Source organism: Lissotriton vulgaris, chromosome 1_1, assembly GCF_964263255.1.
Source record: "Lissotriton vulgaris chromosome 1_1, aLisVul1.2, whole genome shotgun sequence".
NCBI lineage: Eukaryota > Metazoa > Chordata > Amphibia > Caudata > Salamandridae > Lissotriton > Lissotriton vulgaris.
Window position 1 is genome coordinate 1,821,041,064 of NC_141685.1, and position 24,683 is coordinate 1,821,065,746.

At 47.9% G+C, this 24,683-nt stretch overlaps 1 protein-coding gene across 1 annotated transcript; it reads right to left on the reverse strand.

Annotated features, from left to right (window-relative positions):
- Positions 1-19,334: 19,334 nt before the first annotated feature.
- On the reverse strand, positions 19,335-23,271 carry ASCL1 (achaete-scute family bHLH transcription factor 1). The gene is made up of 2 exons (XM_086938117.1): positions 22,122-23,271; positions 19,335-20,446 (listed from the first exon to the last, which is right to left on the reverse strand). The coding sequence occupies exon 1, from the start codon at positions 22,760-22,762 to the stop codon at positions 22,133-22,135; it is 630 nt and encodes a 209-aa protein (XP_086794243.1). The 5' UTR covers positions 22,763-23,271; the 3' UTR covers positions 19,335-20,446; positions 22,122-22,132.
- Between the last annotated feature and the right edge of the window lie 1,412 nt (positions 23,272-24,683).

Here is a 24,683-nt window from a genome sequence, read left to right on the forward strand (position 1 = left end):
GACCATTGCTGGCCCCCAGGACACTGGCCCACATTACTCCTTTCTCATTGACATACTCCACTGGCGTCCCCTTCATCACAGTGGGCCCCACATGTGGAACTGTGTCCTGAGTCCTGAATGGCAGTGACCCCAAATCCATGGCAGCGGCCACAGCACCAGACTCCCTTCGATCAGTGAGGCATAATTCCATATTGCAGGCCGGCGACACGTGGTGCCACTAACCCTATTCAATGCAAGCCGGCGACACATGGTGCCACTGACCCTGTTCAACGCAAGCCGGCGACACATGGTGCCACTAACTCTGTTCAACGGAAGCTGGCAACACGTGGTGCCACTAACCCTGTTTAACGCAAGCCGGCGACACATGGTGCCACTACCATCGTTGGTATCTGAGCCTGTAGCCTGGGGGTTGTCATCAGCAAAGGGCAGGTACGGACTTGGTGTTTAGCATTAGTCTGTGGCATTCATATCCTACATGTTGCAGGACACAGCTGGCATGTGTCCTCTGCATCATGCCCTGGGGTACACCTTCCACTGTCCACCGAGTCACTCCGCAACACGCTCCTTCAACTTCGTTGAGAACCTGCTCCATACTCTTGTTCCTGCCCCAGTCTCCCATAGGTCAACGTCCTGTGGCGATGGACCTGTATTGGCTGCTGTGCATCCGGGGCCACTAACCCGGTGCAACTCAAGTCATCCCCCTTTGTTGTCCTGCCATTGCTGGTTTGAGTGCCTGATGACTGTTGAAGTTGTTGCCAGCACCAGCTACTCCCTGAGGGCTGGCTTAAACTTACCCCACACACAGCCAGCACAGGCATCACTGGATCAGTGGGCCTGCCATCACATCCTGCCAAACCAAGTATTGACTCTTTTCTCCCTGCACTGTCACAGGTGATCAAGGATATGCACTCTGCCTTTGGTTGATGAAACCCCTCCGGGATCCGAACACACCCGCCCAGAGGCAGTACAATTCGGTCCACATACGTATGAGGGGCATCGTTGAATGCAAATTTGGCGTGTTGAAGTCACGTTTCAGGTGCCTGGACGGCACGGGTGGAAAGCTCCTGTACAGCCAAGAGATCGTGTGCAAGATGATCGTTCCATGTTGTGTCTTGCACAACATCTGTGTACGCACCAATGCCCCATGGATACCAGTTCCAGACGTTCCATACTATGATGGGGATGATGGGGCAGGTGGTCCACAACCCACTGCAGCTGCGGCAGGAATGAACCGTAGGAACACCATCATTGACAATTACTTCTCATATGCACGTGACATTGTGGACGCCCCTGGCTACCATAGGACAGTACAAAATGTAAAAAAACAGCATGTGTGAATAAAACATATTTGCAGTTTACAGGTTGTACTAGTACATTGTGATGTCACGGTTCCATGCAGGGCCAGATGTGATTTACCATGTGGTGCACTTTTGTGGCACGAGTTGTGGCCTGTGTTCTGTTGTGGAGGTGTTGCTATTTGTACCGGGATGTTGTCAATGTCGAGGTGCACTCATACTTATGTGCGTATTCTGCACAGTTGGTGATTCGCACCTGCGGCTCTGATTTGTCTGCCACTGGTCCCTTTCATGCGGTGCACCTGTCAGTTCAGTGCTTCCATGGTGCTGAGATGCTGAAGACTTGGGTAACTTGTGCTCTTTGTCGAGTTGTGACACTGGGGCATGGTTTGTTCACAGATATGTCATTGACGTCAAGGGTTGTTTGTGCAGGTAGCTGTGTCCGAGTGTAACCTGCTTCATTCTGGTTGTGGTCCGCACTCAGCCACCTCAGTGTCGTGCCATGTACATTGTCATGGTGATTGGACAGCAGCCATGCTACTCATCATGTGGTGGTTCTTGCATTGTCAGTGTGGCTGACGTATATGCCTGTTTGCTGTGTTACACACATGTGCATGTGTCGGTTGTGTGCTTGTTGTTGTGTTGTGTGGGTGTACCTTTGGGCACATGGTGTACATGGGACTACTTGGTGTTTGTGTGTGTGCAGAGGTGTTCCCGTGAGATCAGGGACATGATCCCGAGTCATTGTGGATTTGCAATGTGGACTGCTTAGTTCTGCATCTGTGCCATTGGGCCTGTCTCCCCCATCCCCCCACTCCCTGGTCAGTGCGCACCCTGTTGATGTGGTGTTGGGTCATGTTGGACAGTGTCCGTATCCCCGACTCTTGTCTCCCACCTGGTGACTGTGGCCACCATCATCTCCATGTCATTCTGCTCCTGGTGTTCTGCTGGCCCCCTCCTTCTGGGTGCTTTGTTGCTTCCGTGTTGGCAGCGAGTTTTTACTTGGTTTTGCCATTCACATCAGTCCAGGGCCTCTGGTGCTCTTCCATTGGCCTCCACAGCCATGCAACGGAATTCAGATGGTCCGAGGTGGTGTGCCTTCTCTGCCTCTTTGTTGCCAATGCCACGTTGGAGGTGACGTACAGTTGGTGGTGGTGTTCTGGCTCATCTCAGATTTTACTGGCAAATGTGCCCCGTCTTTCTCTTCCTGACCACGTTGGCCTTCCACTGGCCCTGTATTCCTGTGTGTTACACCATGGGGATTGTGGGGCTCATGTTGTCCTCTGCAGTGGGTCAGGGTACATCCGTGGTACTCTGCAGTTGGTATCATTTTTCAGTGGCATTTTCAGTCTGCTGCTCTTGTGTTTTTTCACGCATTACGCATGGGTATTGCTGGCCTTGCGCTGGTTGTCACTGTTTTCTTATCGCGTTTGGGCACATTGCGTGTTTTTCCGCGTTGTGGTTTGTGTTTTTATCTCCGTCATGGTGGTTGTATCATGGACATTGACCGGGTTTAGGTAGACTATTGCATGCTACTGCCTTGTTGTGAATTCCACTTTAACGCAGGGTTATTTTCCCACTATCTGCTGTGATGTGTAAAGGTACGTTCCCATTTTTTGGTGATGTTTAGCACACGTTCTTATGAATATACCCATCATTGTTGTCATTCAAGCTTTTATATTTGTCAGGATGAGCCTGAAAAGTGACAACTTTTATGAAAGCTCTTGCTGATAACCTGAAGCCCAGCAATAGATTTAAATGTATTGAATTCAGTGGTATCTGATGTAGGTTCCTTAATTAGATGTCTTATTACTGTCTGCTGTAGAATTATTTGCACCATGCTTCATCCAGTGACGCATTAATGACAAGGGGCTGCATGAGGCATAAGGTCATTGAGTACATTGTTTTTCTTGACTTTTAAAAGTAGCATTTCTATATCAATAGTGGGTTTTGACCAAACATGAAAAATGTGGTGGGTTATATGGGTGCCCCATTGGTTTTGTAGTTGCCAGATGGGTACTCCTGATATGACTGATTTGATCCAATATTATTAGAAAGATTCTGAGAGCCTTCTACTCTTCATATAGAGGATTTGGCATTCATTCATCAACATTATTCTAAATAAATCTAATTTTTTCAGTCCAAATGGTATGCCTCTTTAAGTTGTTTTCAAAAGAAGCAGATAGAGATGGGTCCTTATCCTAAATGTTGTTCATACACATTGTATTTTCTTACAAAAAGAGACAGGCCTTGTTAGAACTGTCATCCTTAGGGTAGTCTTCCCCCACACTTTTTACCTTACTCCTCCTTTTTTGCTCATCTTATTTGTGTTGGCCGTAGGACTCTGTGCACTTCACCAAGGCTAAACTGTACTGAAATATGTTTGTTCTATGGTCTTAACATGGTAAAATGAGCTTACACCCAATTAGCACATTTAATTTGCTTGAAGGTCCCTAGTAAAGTGGTACTACATGTACCTTGGGCAGCACTTGCTGTGCCACCCAAATAAGTAGCCCTTAAACCTGACTCTGGCCTGCCATTTCATCCTGTGTGTGCAGTTATAAACTTCCATTTCGAACTGGCAAAATAAGCCATTTACCAGGCCTAAATCTCCCCTTTTATTATATATAGTAGGCCCCAAACAGCCATAGGACAGAGTGCAGTGTTTTAAAAAGTTGCACATTTTCTGGTGGTGAAAAACTCCTAAATGTGTTTTTCACTACTGCAAGCCCTGCCTCTCCCATAGGATAATATTAGGCTATCTTATTATATTTAATGAGTGATAACATTCAATTGGGAGCAGATGGGAATTTCAAGTTTGGTGGCTAAAGAATTGTCATTTAGAACATTCTTCAATGGTCAGGTCATGTTTTAAGTAAGAATTCTGAAAATGCCACTATTAGAAAGTGCTTTTTGTGTCTTAACCCTTTGGAGCCTGCAGCCTGTATCCTGTGTCACAGAACTAGGTGCAGCTTGCAGTTGATCGTTGTGTATTGCTCCCAGACAGTGAGAAAAAGGGGGAATATGTGTTGGTAGGATGGGCCTTCTCTGACTTGATGAAGGGGAGGAGCTGTTACCTACTTTCCCAAACTTGCACATCAAAAAAGGCTCTGCTTGGGGGTGTGGCCAGGCGCGATCCAGAATGGCCGCGTAGTGTCAGAGCTCCGCGTTCAGTAAGCCCAAGTGTCTATCCTTAATGCCTATCCTGACGTCTGGATTACTGCCCCCGGGGTCCGAGGTGCTGTGGAACCTGGTCCGCCCGTCCCGGACTCGTTTGCGGTCCTGGAGGAGTATTTTGTTGATGGATCGAGGAGGGCCGTGTCTAGGCCTCGAAGCCGGGGCCCACAGTCATCGCTCCGGCCCGACATATCGGAAACTTCCGGTCCACCCGGAAGTGGGGGTCGCGACTGAAGACACAGCCGGAGTCTGTTTTGGACTCACGCTGCCACAGGACTGTATGGTGCAGTGCTCCGTCTGGGAGCGTTATTGAGGCTACAAAAGGGGGCAGCTGCGAATTTGAGGTGGCAATCACGGCTGTGGCAGACACTGCCGAAGTATTCCAATGCCGTTCCCGGGGAGTAAATGAGCTCCCCACCCTCTCTCTGTCTGAGACTTTTGGTGCTCCTCCCTTTCCCCCTCCTGCTGTCACCGGGGATAGTGAGAAGGCGGCTATTGTGATGGCTCCAGCTTCGTGCATGGAGGCGACGTGGCGGCACGGAGGAAACTGTGACGATCGGTGGAGTTGTGGAGCAACCGGCTGCTCTCGATCGATGCCGCCTGCCTCATCAGTTGTGTGGCGGGCCCCCCGTGTTTGTGGAGCCTTCCAACTTGCCTTGGTGGCCTGGGGAGTGGGCCGCGCCTCAGATCGAGTGGGTGCCACTGCCTGCTATCAGGGGTGCGGGGTGGTCCGCCAGCACTGGGGGCTTCTCCTTATTGCATTTGGATTCTATGCCCCCCCTTCTGCTGTGCTGATGGACACCAACTCTATGATTGGCATGGCGGGAAGTGGTGCAGAGAGCCCTCCCGCCCTCCTGCATTCCTTGCACAAGTCCCAAAGGTGGGTGCGGCTGGCTGTTACACGACTCTAAGAACTGCGCCATTGCTCTAGGGACCGAGAGTGGGTATGTGCTTCTTGCCTGGACTGCGCGGCTGCGGCTTCATTAGTTGTGCAAGACCTTTGAGCATCTGAGGAGGCACAGGTAGAGGCCCCGTGGTGCAGCTGCCTGTGGTGGATGATTTCAACTTTGGCATTTGGTGGCTTTGCTGTGCATGGTGGACGATCGCATTGCTGCCGGATGTTCTGCCTCCAGAGCTGGGCTCAATAATTGTTGGGTGGTGCTATGCACCCGAGTTGTTTGCCCCTTGTGACTGATTCCCAGCATTGTACAAGTGTTTGAATTATAGAACGTGCGAAGGGTGCTGGGGCCAAGGGCTCGAAGTTGGTTCAGGCTAAAAAATTGGATCGTTATACGATCTCTAAAGATGTCCCAAAAGGGAGGCTCTCCGAGGACTCAGTGAAGGGGAGGAACCCGAACTCTCCTTAAAGGATGTCATGGACGCACGATTATAGGGGTCAAGAACTCGCTGGAACATAAGATGGACTCCATGGCTATTGACATCACCTTGATCCGTGCAGAAATGGGGAAATTGAATGAGAAGGTGAAACTGGTGGAGCTCACTACCTCCAGCCTGGTGCTTGATGTTTCCCAACTGCAGATGGAGGTCAAGGAACTGCGGGACTCCCGGGCTGATTTCAGCCACAAGCTGGATGATTATGAAGGCCGCCTCCCGCGCAACAATCTACGCATCTTGGGGGTGCTGGAGAAGGCGGATGATTGGGCCCCTGACCTCTTTGTGGAGGAGCATATCCTTAACCATTTCAAACCGAAGGGCCTCAGCAAATTTTTTGTTATAGAGCGGGCACACAGGGTCCCGAGCAGCCGTCCCAGACCGGGCGCTCCCCCGTGGCCTATGTTGGCCTGTGTCCTTAATTTTCGGGACAGAGATGCTATCCTCCAGTGCTCGAGGGCCAGTCCCCCTCTCAAATATGAAAATGCCACTATCTCCTTTCACACAAAGAGTGCAAAAGCAGAGGAAATCTTCTCTATTGGTAAAGCGTGATCTAAGGGAGAGAGGTATGAAGTACTCAATGCTGTTCCCGGCCCGTCTCATGGTTGAGGCGGATGGTCGGGCGTGGTTTTTTGATCAACCGGAGGCCGTGATGAAGTGGCTCGAATACCGGGGTGCCCAAGCCCCAGCGGACAAAGAGGAGGGTGGCGGTGCGTTCGCTCAGCCTTCCTAAATAAACTGTTGGTGGAGTGTTTTGGGATAGCGAGATGGCGGGTGGAGTGTGAGTATAGGGGGAGGGACACTACCTAAATTTGCACAGTGTTCAGTACTCCGGAACTTCTATTGTTCTAGATTGGGCGCTGACCAGGGCTCGTGGACGTATTCCCCCTAAGTAAATTTTTGTTCATTCCTTTGAATGTTTAGGGCGACAGGCACTCTGCAGTTTTCAAAGCCTAATGGGCAGGGCAGCGGGGTGGGGGGATTTTGGGAGGAGCGCTTTGTTTCACTTGTAGTTGGTTTGTTTGTTTAGTCAGCTCTTTGCACTTGTTTGCTATCCTGTATACAGAGGAGTGTCGGATTTTCTACGTAGATGATGGGGGGTAGGGATTTTAAGTTTTTAAGTTGGAACGTGATCAGGTTGGGGGACAAGATTAAGCGAAGTGTGGGCCTTCAGTATCTCAAGAGGAAATCACCAGATGTGGCCCTGATCCAGGATACGCATCTAGTTGGGAACTCATGCAAAGCCCTGCATAGACAGGGTTTTAAGCTTGTGGCTCATTCAGGCTTTACGTCAGACTCCAGAGGGGTGGGCATATTGCTAGGTAGGGCCTTCCCATTGGAAATTACTTCTGTCAGGGAGGATGACTGGGGTAGATATGTTGGAGTCACGGGCACATGGGAGAGTCACAACATCACCATTCTGTCGGTCTATGTTCCACCGGGGTTGCAGGGCACCACATTTGCAGACTTGGGGAGGCTTTTGCTTACTCTACCGGATTGGCTTCTATTATTGGGGGTCCACTTTAATGCAGTCGTCTCTGGTGTACTTGACAGACATGCTCCGCGAGACCTGGGGGGAGCTATGTGGTGGTTGCCTGATTTTATGGATGCATTGGGACTGGTCGATGGCTGGCGGCAACTTCACCCTGATCAACGGCAATACACATTTTATTCAGGGGCACACAATAGCCTGTCTAGACTGGATTACTGTTTAGTACCTGCTGCACAAGCTTCTTACATAACTGAGGTCACACACCTGGCTAGGGGCATTTCAGACCATTCTCCGCTTTGGGCCCTCATGACCATTGCTCGGGGTTCAGCCCACAGGGTTGCCCCAATTAATCCTTGGTACTTACGCAATCCTAAAATTCGAAATGACCTCCTTAAGGTGTTGAAAGACTACTTCCTTAATAATGAGGGATCGGTATCCTCCTCCCTGTCCCTATGGGAGGCCTTTAAAATGGTCATCAGGGGTCAGGCCCTTTCTCTTATAGCGGGCTCGAAGAAGAAAAGGAACAGGGAGTTGGTACATGTTGAGACTGAGATTAGTTCGCTTGAAAGGGAATTAGAACTAGGTGTTACGCAGGCAAAGCTACATCTCCTGAGACTTAAGCAGCACGAGTATAAGTCGCTGACAACAGATAGGGCCATGGTGTTGGGCCGGGAACAGCAGGGTAGGGTCTATGACCTGGGTGATAAGGCGGGGAAACTCATTGCGTGGTTAGATAAAAAGGCTGGGCCAGCCACCTTGTCCCTGGGCTTCTCACGGAGGACGGAACATTGCTCACAGACCCTCAAGATGTGGTTGACAGGTTTGCGGCTCATTTTCAGACAGTTTATACTGCAGTCTCTGCTCGGTCAGAGGACGACTCTCATTTGCTGCTCCGGGATATACAGCTCCTGTGTCTATCCTCGGAGGAGCGAGACTTCATGGATAGTGCCCTAACTTCTGATGAGATCGCTCAAGCCAATCGGTCCATGAATTCTGCTAAGCCTCAGGGCCCAAATGGGCTCCCAATTGAACTCTACAAGCTCAAGCCGGATAAACTAGCTCCCTACTCAAAGACATGTATTTTGAGTCACGGGATAGAGGGATCTTACCTGAGGACCAAAGGGTGACGTCAGTGGTGGTTATTCACAAAGAGTGTAAAGTCAAGGCTAATTGTGCCTCCTACAGGCCCATTTCCTTACTAAATGCTGAGCCGAAGATTTTGGCCAAGCTTTTGAACAAACTGGTTAAAGTGGTAAGCGGCTTGATTCACTCTGATCAGTCAGGCTTCATGCCCCACAGAAACACGGCCCTTAATTTGCCCAGACTACATGAGGTGATAGCTAGAGCCCACACACTGAGTGAGCCAGCCGTGATTGCTTCGCTTGATGCAACCATGGCCTGTGATACTATTGAATGGCCCTATCTCTGGGGGGTGTTGGCCAAGTTCGGGTTCGGCCCCGAATTTATTAGATGGGTGCGTTTGCTGTGTTCTAAACAGATGGTCCAAATAGTTGTAAACAATAGGGTTTCAGCACCATTTTTGCTAGGGCTGGGTACCCGGCAGGGGTGCCCTCTGTCCCCCCTCCTCTTTGCGCTGGCCCTAGAGCCGCTGGCAGCTTGGCTGCGTTGGGAACCATCAATTTGGGGTATGCAGTGGTCCTCGGAGTGGGAGGACCGAATATCTCTGTACGCAGACGATATTTTGCTTTATCTGACCTCGCCCCGGAAGTCTCTTATCATTGTTCTCGATGTCTTGGCCTCTTTTGATAAAAACTCGGGACTCTCCATTAACTAGGGGAAGTCCCTATTGTTTGTGTTGAGTGGTGACCCTCCAGTTCCTCCGCTTAACTGTCCGATACAAATCAACTCGGACAAGTTCAAATATTTGGGTATTTTCATTTCTCTGGACCCTGCGGCCAGATATGCTCGAAACCTTCTCCCCCCATTGCAGAGACTTAGGAGTGATATTGCAAACTGGAGTAAACTTCCTCTCTCTCTGTTGGGTCGGGCGGCCCTTTTTAAAATGATGGCTCTGCCCCATTTTCGTTATGCCCTTCAGAATACCCTGGGTGCCGTGCCGGGGAGGTATTTCCGCGAGGTTGAGGGGCTCCAGCATAGTCTACTATGGGAGGGCAGACCCCGTATTGCACTTGCTAGACTCACTCTTCCCTGGTATGACGGTGGCATTGCCCTCCCAGATATCAAACGGTACTAATGGGATTCCCAACTGGCTACAATTAACCACGGCACGTATGGTCCGGTGGCTGATCCAGCCTATGCCATGGACAAATTGCTTCTCCCTAGGGGGGATATAGCAGGGTGCTGTATTCAAGACCGGGTTGAAGGGATTTGACAGGACCCACCGGGCATGCAGTCCGGTTTGGCATAATACCACCTGTTCCTTGGGTTGGAAAGATAAACTGACCTTGGCCACTCCGCTCTTTGACCCTGAGAAGCTGGGCAAGCTCTGGAGGACGAAAGGGTTTGAACTACAGGCAGAATACAAGTTGGCGAATTCTGAATATTTCCTTTATGCACAGATTTGACACTCACTCCGGGCTGCTCTGCCCAGGGATGTGGAGTCCCCGGAGGCCTCTCCGGTTGAAGATAGAATTCTCGTTGGCCACCTCCCCGAAAAAAGAATTTCTTTAATATACAAGAAGTTAATTAACCATGGAACCGATCCTCTTGAGGGGCTTAGGGCCAGGTGGGTCCAGGATGGGATAGAATTAGATGATGAGGACTGGCAGATGGCATTGTCCTCCCCTAAACTGGTTGCAATTCCGGCTCGGCTGAGACTGGTCCAACTAAAGGAACTTCATAGGGTCTATCTCACGGAACCCCGATTGGTACATATGGGTCTGTCAGATTCGATCTGTGTAGACGTCAGTGTGGTTTGACTGGCTCCTTTCTCCATGTTATTTGGGAATGCACACACATCACTGAGTATTGGCGCAAAATTCATGACACTATACGTAGTGTGCTTGGGGTCTCTTTGATGCTGGAGGCATCTCAATGAATTGACAGTTGTATAGATGGTAAATAGGCTGTATCCAACCTATGGGAATGAAAAACCCACCACTAAAGATAAACAGTCTTGTTGAGTGTCTTCCAATTGGATTTAATAATTTGAAATAGCCAAGAGGAGATCAACAAATTGCCTTTTAATTCTGTCTGTAGCCCATATATGAGAACACCCACCTAAGAATTTATACACAATGTCAAAAGGTACATCAATATTACAAATGTTTGAAATGTTTGACCAAACCTTCCTCAAAAATTGAGAAACTTCAGGGCAGTAAGATAGGCCTAGGTCTAAGTATTGAACCCAAGTCACCGAATCTTCAGTGCACTTCTGAACCTGTGGACTTTGCCAGGAAGAAGGATGGCTGTGCAGCTGAAAGGACTGCCACTCTGCTGGACTGCTGATCTGAAGGACTTCTGCGCTGCTGTGCTGCCCTGCTGCCTGCAGCCCTCTTGACTAGGTGAGAAGGACTGGATCTGCATCTTGAACCCAGGACTGCAGGAGTGACTCCAAAATGCTAGTTAGATGGCCTCCTGATCAGAGCCTCAGGGACACAAAAGGCTCGAACCACCTCAAGCTTGGCACCTGGACTCTGCTTGTTGTGAGTCTCGCCTTCCGAGTGGTGCCACCTCAGTCCTGGACTCTTGGAAGTGGTCCTAAATAAAGGTGCTCTGCCAGCCCAGATGTGGTCCTGCAAGCAGAACCAATGCAGTGCAACCCATCTGCTCACAGCCGCATCTGAGCAATGCATCCCTATGCAGACTTCACATTGCAGCTTCCCTGAAACTCCCGTTCTGTGATGCATTTTTGACACAGACATTCACATCACATGCCTCAAGTCAGTGGCATCTTTGACGATGACGCAGGACTCTGCATCGCAGCACCACAGCTACCTTGGAACCACCACCACGTGACGCATCCTCAACACGGGATGTCGCAAAGCACCGCAAACCAGGATTTAAGGTACTTTGTTTAATGGGACTAGCTTGGCCCCTATAGCCAACCTGCACTTCACTGCAGTCGACCTGAACTTTTGACTTTGTCCTGGTCTGGAGCATCCAAATGGTGCTTTGAGATTCTTGGCACTATTTTTATTTACAACCATAAAATTGCATTTTCTCTCGTTCTACTGATTGGATTATTGCTGTTTCGGTCTGAAATAATTTATTACATTTTGCTCTATTTTGCTAAATTGGTGTGGAATTTTACTTGTGTTAGGTTTAACCTTATTACTGTTTGAAGTGCTACATAAATATTTAACACATTTCTATGAAGTTAAACCTGACTGCTTTGCACCAAGCTAACAGTGGGTTGCGCACAGGTTAAATTGTAAATTGTAAAAATTGTAAATTGATACTTTTATAGCGCACTACTCACCCGCAAGGGTCTCAAGGCGCTTGTACGAATATCGCCGTGAAACCCATCCTGGCTTTCCCTGTGAGGCGTCCACTCCTGGGCACCCCCAAGGTGGAGGCCAGGCATCCTTAGCGTTGTGGGGGCCGTTGTGGAGATTAAGCAAGCTATTGCCCAGAGTTGCAGAGTGGGACTCCATGATTGGAATAGGCACCGAGGCGAGAATTATCAGGTCCGTGGAATTTTGAGCCCAAGACCCGCCGAGGCGGGGAATTGAACCCTGGTACCGGGCCAGACCTCTGCATCAGGGTCTGCCGCTCTAACCATTGAGCCACACTTCTTTGTTTGTTTGCTTGTGGTTCACCCTGGAAAGAAGTGTGGTTGCTGCTTGGGAAGGGTTTCACCCCCTCAACCAGCAACCTAATTACCAACAGGCCTGTTCAGCTAGAAAAGGAAAAGAAATTGAGCCTTACAGTCAAGGTAAATCTCAAGGTCTCAGCAGAACCAAAATATGCTGATATGTAGTTAATGAAAGGTCAGTCAAAAACACTCCTTAAGATGCGCAGAAGCATGCACCTAGAATGATCAACCAAACATTAAAAATATTAGGTTTACCTACCCTTATATATGTCAATGTATTCATTTTTTCGCATTCATTTAAAGGAAGCTACCTGTTACAAGTGTGGTGTTTATCTATTTCTCTCTTTTTCATTAATGAAACACACACATAAGCAGATCAGTCCTTTGAATATTCACTGACAGTTTAGCATGGGAATGAAAGTTAAGCAAAGGAGGCATTTTGATCTGTCAGGTGATAGAAGTGTCCATTGCAGGCTTACAGGCTGTGCTTATTGCAATCTATGCTTGACCTTATGTTTGAATTAAATGTCTTTCTTTGTTGCCACTCAGTCACTAGGTATGAAAGGGTAATTGTGCCGTCAAGGGTTTTGTTAAACTGTAGAGTATTCAAAATTATATATTATTTTGTGGTCCTAAGCATTTGACACCACTGATGCACAATTTGTGTCAGACAAAGTTTTTAAACAAATAGAGCTAATACCAAACGCTAATAAAAAGAGAGAGCAATAGCAGGGTGTATGGAAAAGTTCTGTTTTGTTTTAATTATTCACAAAACAAAAATAAAATATACATGGGTATACCATTTGTTGCAAAAGCTACAATAGGAAAAATATCAATAAAACAGCCTATTTGCAGCAATTGTTGTAGCTTATCCACCTATTTACAAGTTATATCATTAAAAGCAGTGGAATAAGCGCAGTTGACGTTTCGGTCTCTAGACTTGCGTTATGGAGACCATCCTCAGGACAGACAAATCAAATCATGAATACCCTAAAAAACAGTAAAAACGGTAATTAAAAAACTGTTATTCCCATTCAAGGGATTTGCATATATTATCCAAAAAACCCTAAGCTCTCTACACGATTTAATAACAAACTATATTGCTTTTTGATTTTTTATCATTCATAATATTTCATTCAATTACACCTTAATACTCAGAAGAAAGGAGATTGTCAACATAATTCAAGACATATTGCAGCATCATTATCTTTTGTACAGTCACTAGGCCAACATTGATGTGTTCTTCATTATCTATCTGTGCCTTGCACACTGGTCCATCTAGTTTATGTATATTTCTTGGCACATCAAATATAAAAAATAAACATTATTCTCTGCCCTTTTCTTTTTATAAAAAACATTTCTGTACTGTTAATAGTGTATTCGTTTTACTTTTTAGTCCACAGTATGGAGTTCATCTTCATATACATGGACTTTGTCTTGAGCACAAGCAAGCCCCACCTGAAACGTCTGAAAAGTCACCCACATCCCCTGTTGTCTCTTCTGGAGTCTGATAATTTGGGGGAATTAATGTGTACTCATTTTGAATATCCTCACTCTCTCTACATTTTGAGGAGATAAACTGACCCTTCTAAATGTGACAACTGTAGCAGCTGTGCTGAAAACCAGCTCAGATGATACACTGGTAACAGGACAAGATACATATTTTATTGTCAACATGTCAACATGCTGAACTCTTCATTTGCCCAATGCCAAAAGATCAATGGTTTTTGATCACTGTAGAATTCTGTTTGATCATTCAGGTACTCTTGTGACATTTTTGCTATACCCGTAGTTGTTGGCGTTTGCTTTATAAGGAGTTTCCTGTACCTATGTGCTTGATTTAATCCTTGAAAATCCCAAAACCAACCCAGCAATGAGTTTGCTTGAGGTGACACTGTTGGGGTGTTGATTTAGTAGCAGATGTACTTTGAAACAGGGATTATTTTGGTGGGCACTGCTGTTGCAGCTGTGACATGTTACTGGACTCTGAGCCACCATGGTGCTCTCCAAAGCTTGGGGAAGGCATTATGTAAGTACTTCTTAGCCATCAACAAGGACATTTCTCATCTTCCAGTTCAACCATTTCTTGTTGATTCAATTCTTCTAAATAGTGACATCTACTGCAGGAAACGGAAGGAAAGTAGATAGCCCTTGTTTGTACCGTGGTTCCAGATATACTCTTTGGAAGGCACAATCTCTTGTTGCAGCCTGAGATTTATATCCAGATAAAGGATAATGTGTACCAAACATTTTAACTTTTTTAGGGAGTTTATGAACATAATTTAAGTTTCACAATTTGTTTTTGGGCAAAGGTATTGCCTTGTTGTGCATATGTTATCACTTTTTTGTACAAATAGGAAGAGTAATGATATGAATTTTGAGTGCTAGTTCAATCTTTTGTAGTCTATTGAGCTCTGCTGTTATTTTAGTGTATGGTTGGCTGCACATTTAATTAGCCTCTTTATGATTTTGTGCCTAAAGTCCTGAGCTTTTATATTTTCCTTGGTTATTGAGTTTATTTCTCACCTGCGGAAAAGTTTGTACTAGTGACTGCTGCTATCTTATTGCTGTGTGCACATAATTTGTTTTTTTACTTGTTTTTTCAATACGTTGTTAAGGGAAAATACATTGCTGGGTTATGATGCACTTTATATAAAATATGTTTTAATATGATGCTGCTATAGAATGTTACTTTCTTAAATTGCACTTGTATTTAACATGATTCTCTTGCTGCAGTAAAGGTTCTATCTATTTCATTGTGGCTATTTTGTTGCTGCTATTTGACACACTATATTTCAAATATGTTTTCTATGATGCTGCTATTTTATGTTATTCTCTTAAATTGCACATGTATTTAATTTGACTTATTTGTTATGTTAAAGGTCTTATATACTTGATGACTGCTACTTAATTGCCCTAGTTTAAAAGTTTTGGGACATATATTTGCTTTTAATCTTTGTCATCAGGGAAAATGAGCAGTCAGCCCAGAACCTGATCATTTTCTTAGAATTTCTACTTGGTTCATAATCTCACTGCTGCTACATGACAGACCTTAATAATTATAGGATTCAATGTGAGGCTGCTATAGAAGGGTGTCTTTTTGATTTTATAAGCATTCAATTTGAGATAATGGCTGGGTTAAAAATACTAATCAAATTATAGCAAGTTTTCTTTCTATTAAAATGATTATATTTTTCTATTTATATTCTGCTCCTACTGTGCCACCATGTGTATTTTTTTTATTGGGGGACTCCCTTTGCTTTCTAAAGGAGCCTCCATAGCTGATTTTGAAGAATTCTGATATCTCTAAGATTAACTATTCTGGTCAAATCTGTTGTCTGTGATACAATGGCTTTCAATTAAGTGATTGTATTGTAATTGTATTAAAATATCCTCCAGTGTACATTATTTCTCCCATTGAGGAATTGGCCTATGTTGGTATTTTAATATGTCTATCCATGTATGACTTAAGTGGACCTCATTAGAGATCCAAATTGTTAATAAATATATTGAATTGATAAAGGATAATGCTGTTGACTAAACCAGCTGCCTCTTCACTGACATTGACATATTATTCCTTCATCCTACACAAATATATCTGCAGCAAATGCTGCAATGGGATGGTTCGACTCATAGTACAATCCTCCTTGTTAACGTCCTATGTCAAAATCTCAAAAGGCACTAGCATTTGGATCAGACCCTGTTTTAGCCCCCATTTAAATCTTCCATTATCATGGCTATGGCGGTTGCATCACCTCTCCTTTGTAGCACATAATCATTTGTATACCTGTAATGCTCAAACTGCATGAGCCTCAATTGATTCTAAGAGAGGGCGGCAAACTCCGCTCCAAGCAGTGGGGGTGACGCACTTCCACCATTGCGGAGGAGCCAGTGCTGCTGCCCACTCTCCGTTGTTCATGGGTTTCCTCATCGTCCGCCTTCGGTTGTCTATGTACTATTATTATTTCTTGCTTGTCCTTCTCTACCCCACCTCATCCATCTCTCCTCCCCTCCCTCCCTCCATATTGCCGTGTCCCCACCCACTGCCCACCCTAAACCCACTCTCCCATTTTTTTTTAAAAACACTTTAATGCTATATCAAAAAGCACATTAGCACTGTATCAAAAAAGGGCATTTTGTATTATTTTATATTTACTAATCGATCTCAGATTGATAAAATAAAAATGCTTGCATCGTTTTGTAGGGATGAGCATCTGCATTGGTACATGCCTACAAAACTATGTGATGACCTTGTCATAGTGCTTTTTTTGTTACATTATTTTCAGCCATGCTATACAGCAGCCAGTCTGATGCACAACATGATTAAAAATCATTGCCAAAAACAAATGGTTGCAAAGGCGAGACTTATTGGCTTTACCAGTGATTGTTTACTTATTTTTTACTTTGCAGTCATATGCATACCACATGTGGGTGGAAATATTGTGACCTTTCATTACTTTTATACTTTTCATGCCTATGGCATAGGCCTTGCCAGTGCTTGTTTTCGTTTCATTGTCGATAAAAGAAGTACTATTAGTTAATGTAAGATTACGTATTCACAGTCTCTGGGAGAGAAAAAAGTAGATTGGTCACAGTGGTTAGGAAACTAGATGGGGTCTGCTTAGAACATCGACATTGAAAACGGATATGAGAAAGATAAAGGCATGAGAGGTGAAAAAAGATAAAGGTAGCAAGGTAAAGAAAGGCTAAAGAAGCATAAGAAAAATGATAGTGATGAAGAAGAAAGAAAAAACTGTTGTGGGACAAATAATACCTGAATCAGCAAAAAAAAGACGGAATTAATGTGCAACAATGAGTGGATGATGGATGGTGAAAGAACTTACAGAAATTAAGAAAGGAAATATGAGCAAGTGAAGGCAAATGAGAAGAATAATGAGGGGGCGGATCAAATGTACATGAAAAGCAAAAGAAAGAAGAAGGGGCAGTGAAAAAGTAAAAAAAGGTGAGGAAGAGGTGAAAGAAAGTTGTAGAAATGGGAGTCGAAATGAGTAACCTCAGTCTGTAAGTGGTGCCTGAAAAGAAAGCAGGCTACCAGCCCAGGTTTGAACATTTGAACCGGGCTGCGGTGCCCTGTGTGTGAATCCAGGGGTCCCTGCCAGGCCCAGGCGCTGCTGATTTATGGGGGAGCTGAGATAACCGAACTCTGCTTGTCAGGGCAGAGAAAGGCTCCCCTCGCCCGCACAAAAAAGCCCTTTGTGTTGCTAAGCGATTAGAGGAGATGTAATGAGATTTGCCCCAAAACTGCTTTGCCCTTTCCTATCTGAAGCAAAAGTGTGTGTTTTGTGAATTTCTGAGAGCGCCTTGCACAGTGCAGCAAACAACAGCTTAACTTTTCCTTTCACTAAATGAGGCTGGCTGTTTACTATTCAGGGCCTGGCAGAAAACACCTGTCTACACAAGGAATGAAATTTCGCCTTCTGTGGAGAATGAAACATTACCCTAATGTTATATTCATCGCCGTAAATGACTGCAGCACTTTCTTCCCTTGACATATCTGCAGATTTACAAAGAAAGTGGGCGTGGGCTCATGAGATTCCCCCAAACAGGAAGGAGGAATAGAGGTTTATGATAAACCATTCGGGGCTGTACACACTGCCGTCAAAGCACCCACTTTCAGTTTCCAGGGTTGTGGCAGCAAACAACAAGGGACCCCACACTTCCCCCTCTCAGGTGTGAGAAGTCAATGTAGGCATTTCCTCTGTATTCTGGTGCCTGCAGATTTGTATATCCTTATAAACACAGGATTGTAAATGCCATGGTGCATATAAAAACATAGACATCACCGAGGCCTCAATCATGGAAGAACCCAAACGCAGACACGGCATAGATAATCTGAGGAATCGATATTTATTAGAACACACACACACACACACACACACATATATATATATATATATATATATATATATATATATATATATATATATATATATATATATATATATATATATATATATATATATATATATATTATTATTTTTTTTTTCAATGGAGGGTAAACAACGTAAAGACTAAGAGGGACTGGAATGGGTGTGGTGGCTGCCTCGTTCAATGCGGGACATGCTTCTCAAAGTCTGTGTAAATAACCTGACTGGCTGGGCCTGAGGCTCTCTGAGCTGCCTCCGCCCTTTGTGCTGCTTTTTTTCGGTTAAAAGGCCTTTTTTGCGCGTTGCCTTCCGCTTGGCTGGGTGCACGCTCCCTGAATGCGCAAGTGAGGCGGGGTGGAGGGTGGGTGCAGGCCGGGCCCGCAGTAGCATTCCGGTCACGTCCCCCCGAACTTACAACAGGCACCCAGGCCAAAACAGCCCCAAATCCTCTTTCAGGTTTGGTAATTGGGCACTTTCAGAGGCAGCTCACGGCACTGGGCACAATCCGCGAGCAGCCGCGGTGGCTGCGGGGTCACGGGGCACCGGCCCCAGCCTGACCTCTGTCTTTGGGAGGGTGGGCGACGTGGGGGGAGGGTGCTTGGTTTTAATTCACCCATGGCAACTCTCTCTATTCAGATGACACACTGCGATGTTTGTTTAGCCAAAAAATGTAGACGGGGCGGGCTGATGTGGCGGAGAATGGGTGGATTCCAGGACTGGACGGTGCCAATGAAAGGACGGCGGGGCTGGGGTAGACGCAAACACAGCGCTCTTCTTTGCTCTACTACGCAGTGTTACCAAACGTTGCCTTGTGTGCTAATGTGGTAGAAGCGAGCCTATGTCTGTCTGAGTACACTGAAGGTGCTGCGCGGTTACTGGGCATAGGGGCAGAGACCCCTTCTTTGAACTGGTCCCTGTGCGGAAGTCATCATCAGATGACGAGCCCGGGTGGGAGGCCAGCACAAGCGCAGACGTGCCTTGCTGGTCGCTTTTCGCAGTCAGAGCGTCCTTGTTCAGTGTAATGAATGAGTTAAGTGAAATATAACGACTAAGTAGTTCTGAAAACCATCGAAAAGTGCGTGCAGTCCTGTGCTTTAAATGGGCCGGTACAGTCCGGTACGGTGTACAGGCACTCTTTTTTTTTATTTTGAGAGGGAGTGAACCTGTACTTCTCAAGAGAAACGTAATACTTATAATTGGAGAGAATCGGCACTTCTCAGAAACGAGCTCTGGTACAGAGTACCTGCACTTTTATTTAGCACTGGCGAGCACGCCCCGCCAGAACCAGGATGTCCTATCTCGTATTTTGTACATCTGCGAAACTGAACACAATAAAAACAGCATCCTGTGTGTTTAGCAAAAAGTTTTATTACGAAACAAGAGTGTATAAAATAAGGTTATACAATGCCATTGCATGTTTGTAATAAAACGTCGAGAAAAGGCAGTGCTTGAAGTTGTCACAAGGCAGCGTTTTGGAGGGCCGCCTGCTAGGTTTGGCCAATAGCTGCTTGCGTCCGTTCATTGTGCTCTCAAGTCAATAACAGCGTTATTACACAAACAAGGTTTAATCCAAGTAAGACACGTTGGTGCTAAAGTTCATCTGGGGGTCCTAAGCCCACCTCCACCTTCACAGGACCTTGGCACAAGAATGGCAGCTGCAAGGTGGTGAGGCTTACACGTCTATGTATGCAGAGGTAATAACATTACATATTCAAATAAGAAGCAGTGCACATTATATATCATCTGTACAAAAATTCTATAAATCTCTTATGTACAAAAATAGCTTAATATGTCCCCAAACAGGCCGGGAGATAGATACAAATAAACATTCTTACAATATAAAATCTCATTTGATTGGAAGCATTCTAGGAGGAAGCAGGTACAAAAATAGTCTATGGGGAGTGGCGGTGTCTTTGAGTACAGCAGAGTGGACATTGAAGTACAGTCTAGGCATAGTGCGGGGGGGGGGGGGGTGTCCTACGGCTGGGATCAGGGGGTCTTTGAGTGCAGCAGAGTTCGACATTGAAGTCCAGTCTCGGTACAGTGCTGGAGTCCCACAGCCGAGAGTTAGGGGGTTCTCTGGAAACATCAGAGCCCAACATTGGAGACCCGTCTCCGGATAGCGCTGGTGTTCGACAGCGGAGGGTTCTTTGAGTCCGCATTGGAGTCCGGTCTCCGGATAGTGCTGGTTGCTTGAGTCCACAGCCTTCTTGGAGAGCAGGCCTTCGGGGCTGCAGCCGACTTCTGCGGCCCCACAGCTCGTTCTGTGGGACCCTGGGTCTCCCCCTTGCAGGGCGAGCTCTTTGGGATGCCCACGGAGGCCCGGCGCCCGGGTCCAAGTCTCTCTTTCTCTCCAGGTTACCCAAGTGAAGTGCAAAGGCAGCCAGTGCTTTGGGTCCTGGGAGAGGCCGCAGCTCCTGCATGTGCTTCATCCATCCAGCCATCATCAGGCCAACGAGGAGTCCTGGGGATCAAGGAGATGCAGATTAATACAAGGAGCAGGCAACAGAACTAGGCAAAGTCACAGTACATGATCTAAAAAGAGACATATCACTAGGCCACAGCTTGGGCCTCTTACTGTCCCTACAGGCTGCATAGGCCTGGGTATTGTTGTACTACTCTATATGGACACCAATAATACAGAATGTCGAGGGACAGAAAATTGAAGGGTAAGTGCATATAGGGAAGAATAGATGTTCTATTCCTAACCCACATCTTGCATACCTTGAAGATATATGTACCGCGTGGGTACATACATGTGGAGTTAGGTATAGAAACTCTAGTCTTATCGGTCGATATTTTTTCATGATAGATTGCCCTCGATATATGTCCCATCGATATTGATGGTTTGATATTCAGGATGCACACCCTGGTTATGACACGTGGACAGGCAAACACTTTATTTGATAAAATACTTGTTTTCGAAAATATAATTTTTCAGAAAATAGTTTTGAGACCAGGCAACAGACATTACCAATGATGGGCACCACAAACAACTAGAAACATAACATGTCAAACCACAGTAACTGTGAGAGTGTGTGGGAGTGGGGGTTGAGTCGTGGAACGGGGCACAACAACAAGGGGTGTAAGACCACGGAGCATACATAGAGCTCATTAGTTAAATCAACTCTGAGCAATCCGTGGTACTAGGAATGTCTAGGCCGTCTATATTCAAGGTTTGAGTGGCAGCCTTAGCTGTGGCCAGGGTCTTATGTAAGGGCATGGTGGCAGTGAGAGTACTTATCAGTGCATGATCAATGGCACACTCATTCATTTAAGGGCTACCCAGGGTTAAGAGCTACCCGAGGTTAGATGGCCATGAGGTGGAAGGTGGGCATCCAAAGAGGGTTATTGGTGGTATTGGTATCACCCGAGCAGTGAGAGTGGTAAATATGCATTTCACAAGTACATTCAGGACAGATTTTGGCTGGTGAGTGATCATTCTTTGGGTGGATGACCTAGGACTGGGGCTTGTGCATATAGTGGGGGTCACCCTGAGAGTTGTCAGCACCCTTAGCAGATTTCAGCTAGCATTGAGGTCATGAGTAAGAGGGGCTCTGCTATAATGCGAGGACATGGGTGCAGTATGTGAGCACCAGGGCAAGGATGTGGCAGGTGGTGTGCTGGAACTTGTTGGGGGCGGTATGCTATGACTGTAGCCATAATGCACCCCTGGTCGTTGCAGACCTCGGGTGGTAGTATCATGCGGGACAGTGCATAGCAGTGCAGGACACTCCATGCAAAGAAGTTGTGGCAGCAGGACACAGCCAGTGTGTGGTGGAGGCAGGAGACCAGGGGTATTGTGGAGTTTGGTTGTGGTGGGAGGTGAAGGCGGATACTGGAATGGTGGCAGTATGGAGTGCCTTTCAGCCATGTGGTACAATCCGTGCTCGGGTGGCTGTGGCAGGACGCGATGGCCAGTATACGTTGTAAGAGGGTGCGATGGTACATGAGTGACTGCAGCACCTCGCCCTCGGGACAGGCAGGCTATGCCGTGATGCTGCGGTCACTGAGGGAGATGCTAGCATGCACAGTGCTGGTCTACTTGCGGTCATTCATGATGGACAGTACAAGGGAGGAGGCAGCGCGCCTCATCCCGTGCAAAAGTACCCACCCCGACTCCCTTTCCAGACACCCACCTGCTCGACGCTCAGAACCAGTTGGTGAAGTCCAGCAGCTCCTGCTCTTCGGGGCTCAGCGGCTCATAGGAGCCCTCGTCGGAGGAGTACGAGGAGACGGGGGAGCCCGCCATGGAGTTCAGGCCGTGGGCCGCGGGGACGCAGTGCGGGGACAGCGCGGGGGACAGCACGCCGGAGCGGAAGGCGGCGCTGACCGCGTCGTGCTCGTCCAGCAGCGCCTGCAGGGCGCGGATGTACTCCACGGCCGAGCGCAGCGTCTCCACCTTGCTCATCTTCTTGTTCTGGGCGCCGCTGGGCACGTGCTCCCGCAGGGTGGCGAAGCCCAGGTTCACCAGCTTCACGCGGTTGCGCTCTCGCTCGTTGCGCCTGGCCACTGCGGCGGGCTGCTGCGGGGGCAGGCTGTACCCGAAGCCCGTGAAGTTCAGCCGCCGCTTGCAGCGCATCAGCTCCGGGGAGGAGGAGCGGGGTCGCTTCAGGGCCGCCCCCTGGCCTCCCGGGCCCTTGCTCGCCTCCGGGGCAGACTTCTGGACAGACTCCGGGGGCGGGGAGGGCTTGCCTGGGCTCAGCTGCAGGCTCTGCCCCCCAGACGTGAAGTAACAGGCGGGCGGCAGGAAGTGCTGTTGGGGGGCGAGGGTGTGCATCTTGGCGCTGTCCGTAAAAGGGGGCAGATATTGCTGCTGGGGAAGACGAGGTTCAGAAAGCTGTGCTAAGTTGCTCGGACCACAGAGGCTCTTCCAGACTCGAAAGGAGCTGTCACTCCTGCTGTTGGAGCTGCCGAGGCTCTGAGCCTAGGAGTACAGCTCGCTGTGTGGGAGAGGTTGCTGTAGGTGCAGAGGGTCAGGGGTGCACTCTGCACCCAGACAGTGTGGTTCTTCTGTTTCTCGGCTCAGGGGTAGAACCCTCCCTCTGAAGAAGAGATGGTTCTGTTTCTGGAGAAGGTGGCCCGTCTGGAGGCAGCAGGCGGTCACGGACCCTGGCTGCTGGAGGTTGCCCGGTGGTTGATGCTGCGGCAGGCTCAGCGCGAAAAGGATGCTGTTGCTGCTGCTCTTGGTCCTGCCCCCGATGCTGCTAGAGGCGCGGGCCAGGGAGTGGCAGCGCTACTGGGGCTCCCTTGGAGGCTCGTGGCGCTCGCGTGCGCTGGCTGCTGTTTCAAACTCTTTCTCGTGTCTGTCCCGAATCCTTACATTTATATAGGAGTCGGTGATGTATGCAGGAGGTGCGGAGGGGGTGCTGCCGCCTTTTCATTGCACACACAGCCCCACGCGCTGCCGACGCCCCTCCCCGCGCCCCGCAGCTCCATTCACTCGGAGAGGGGTGTGTGCCCCCTCCCCTCTGCTCCTGCCGTGCGTGCGCCGGGCGCGTGCCGGGCACAGCCCTGGATCAACAGGGCGGGCGTAGCGAGGAGAGCCTGGGCGGGGGAGGAGGACGCCAGGGAAGGACTAGAGTGGGCAGCTGGGGTGGAGGCTGCAGCCGAGAGGGTGGGCAGCCCCAGCCACTGGAGCACACAACAGCCCTGTGAGGATCATGTGCTGGGCCAGCACCATGCTTGTCCGTATACTATACTCATCTCACACCATCCATCCATACACTTCGCTCCTGTGAACACACCTTAATCAACTGCAAGCACCTTACCCCTCACACTGCACGCGCCTCTCTGCGATATACAGACCTCTTCCCTCAACACACCTCACTCCAATGCACAAACATCACCCCTGCACGCTGCACAAACCTCTATTCCTCACTTCAATGCACAAACGTCACCCCTGCACGCTCCACACTCCACTACACAAACCTCACCCTGCACGATCCTCACTCCGATATACAAACCTCCCCCCTTCACGCTCCACACTCCAATGCACACACCTCACCAATGCACGCTCCATCCTCCAACGCACAAACCGCACTTCTGCACACCCCTCACTCCAATGTACAAACTTCACCCCTGCACACCCCTCACTCCAATGTACAAACCTCCCCCTGCACACTCCTCACTCCGATGTACAAACCTCCCCCTGCACACTCCTCACTCCGATGTACAAACCCCACCCCTGCACATTCCTAAATTAAATGTACAAACGTCACCCCAGCGCCCACCTAACTCCACCACACATTTCACCCTACCATGCAAACTTAGCTACACCCACCTGGCCCCACTGCAAACACAACTCCCATACACCTATAACTCACCTGCACACACATAACACCCCTGCACACACATTGTTCGCCTGCACACACATAACGACTGCATACCTCACTAGTCACTCAGCCCCTCACGTACAGACTTGGCTCCTCTCCTGCAGAGACCTGACTCCAGCTTGCACACACCACGCTCTCCTGCACACACCTCATTCGCGTACACACAGTCATTTCACTGAATCACTTCCGTCCCAGGCACACAACTCACGCTTATTACATACCACACAGACACACGCACTTACACGTGCAATACTCCCCTGTACACACCTCTCAAATCCCCATTTCCCTCCCCTGCTTCCAGTTCAGAGCTCACTCGTCCTCCGAGCACAGCTCACCGACCTGCACTCCTCTCTTTTTCGACAAACT

Excerpts from the sequence above, each read along its gene's own strand:
- ASCL1 (XM_086938117.1), bottom strand. The coding sequence starts at position 22,762 with ATGCACACCCTCGCCCCCCAACAGCACTTCCTGCCGCCCGCCTGTTAC.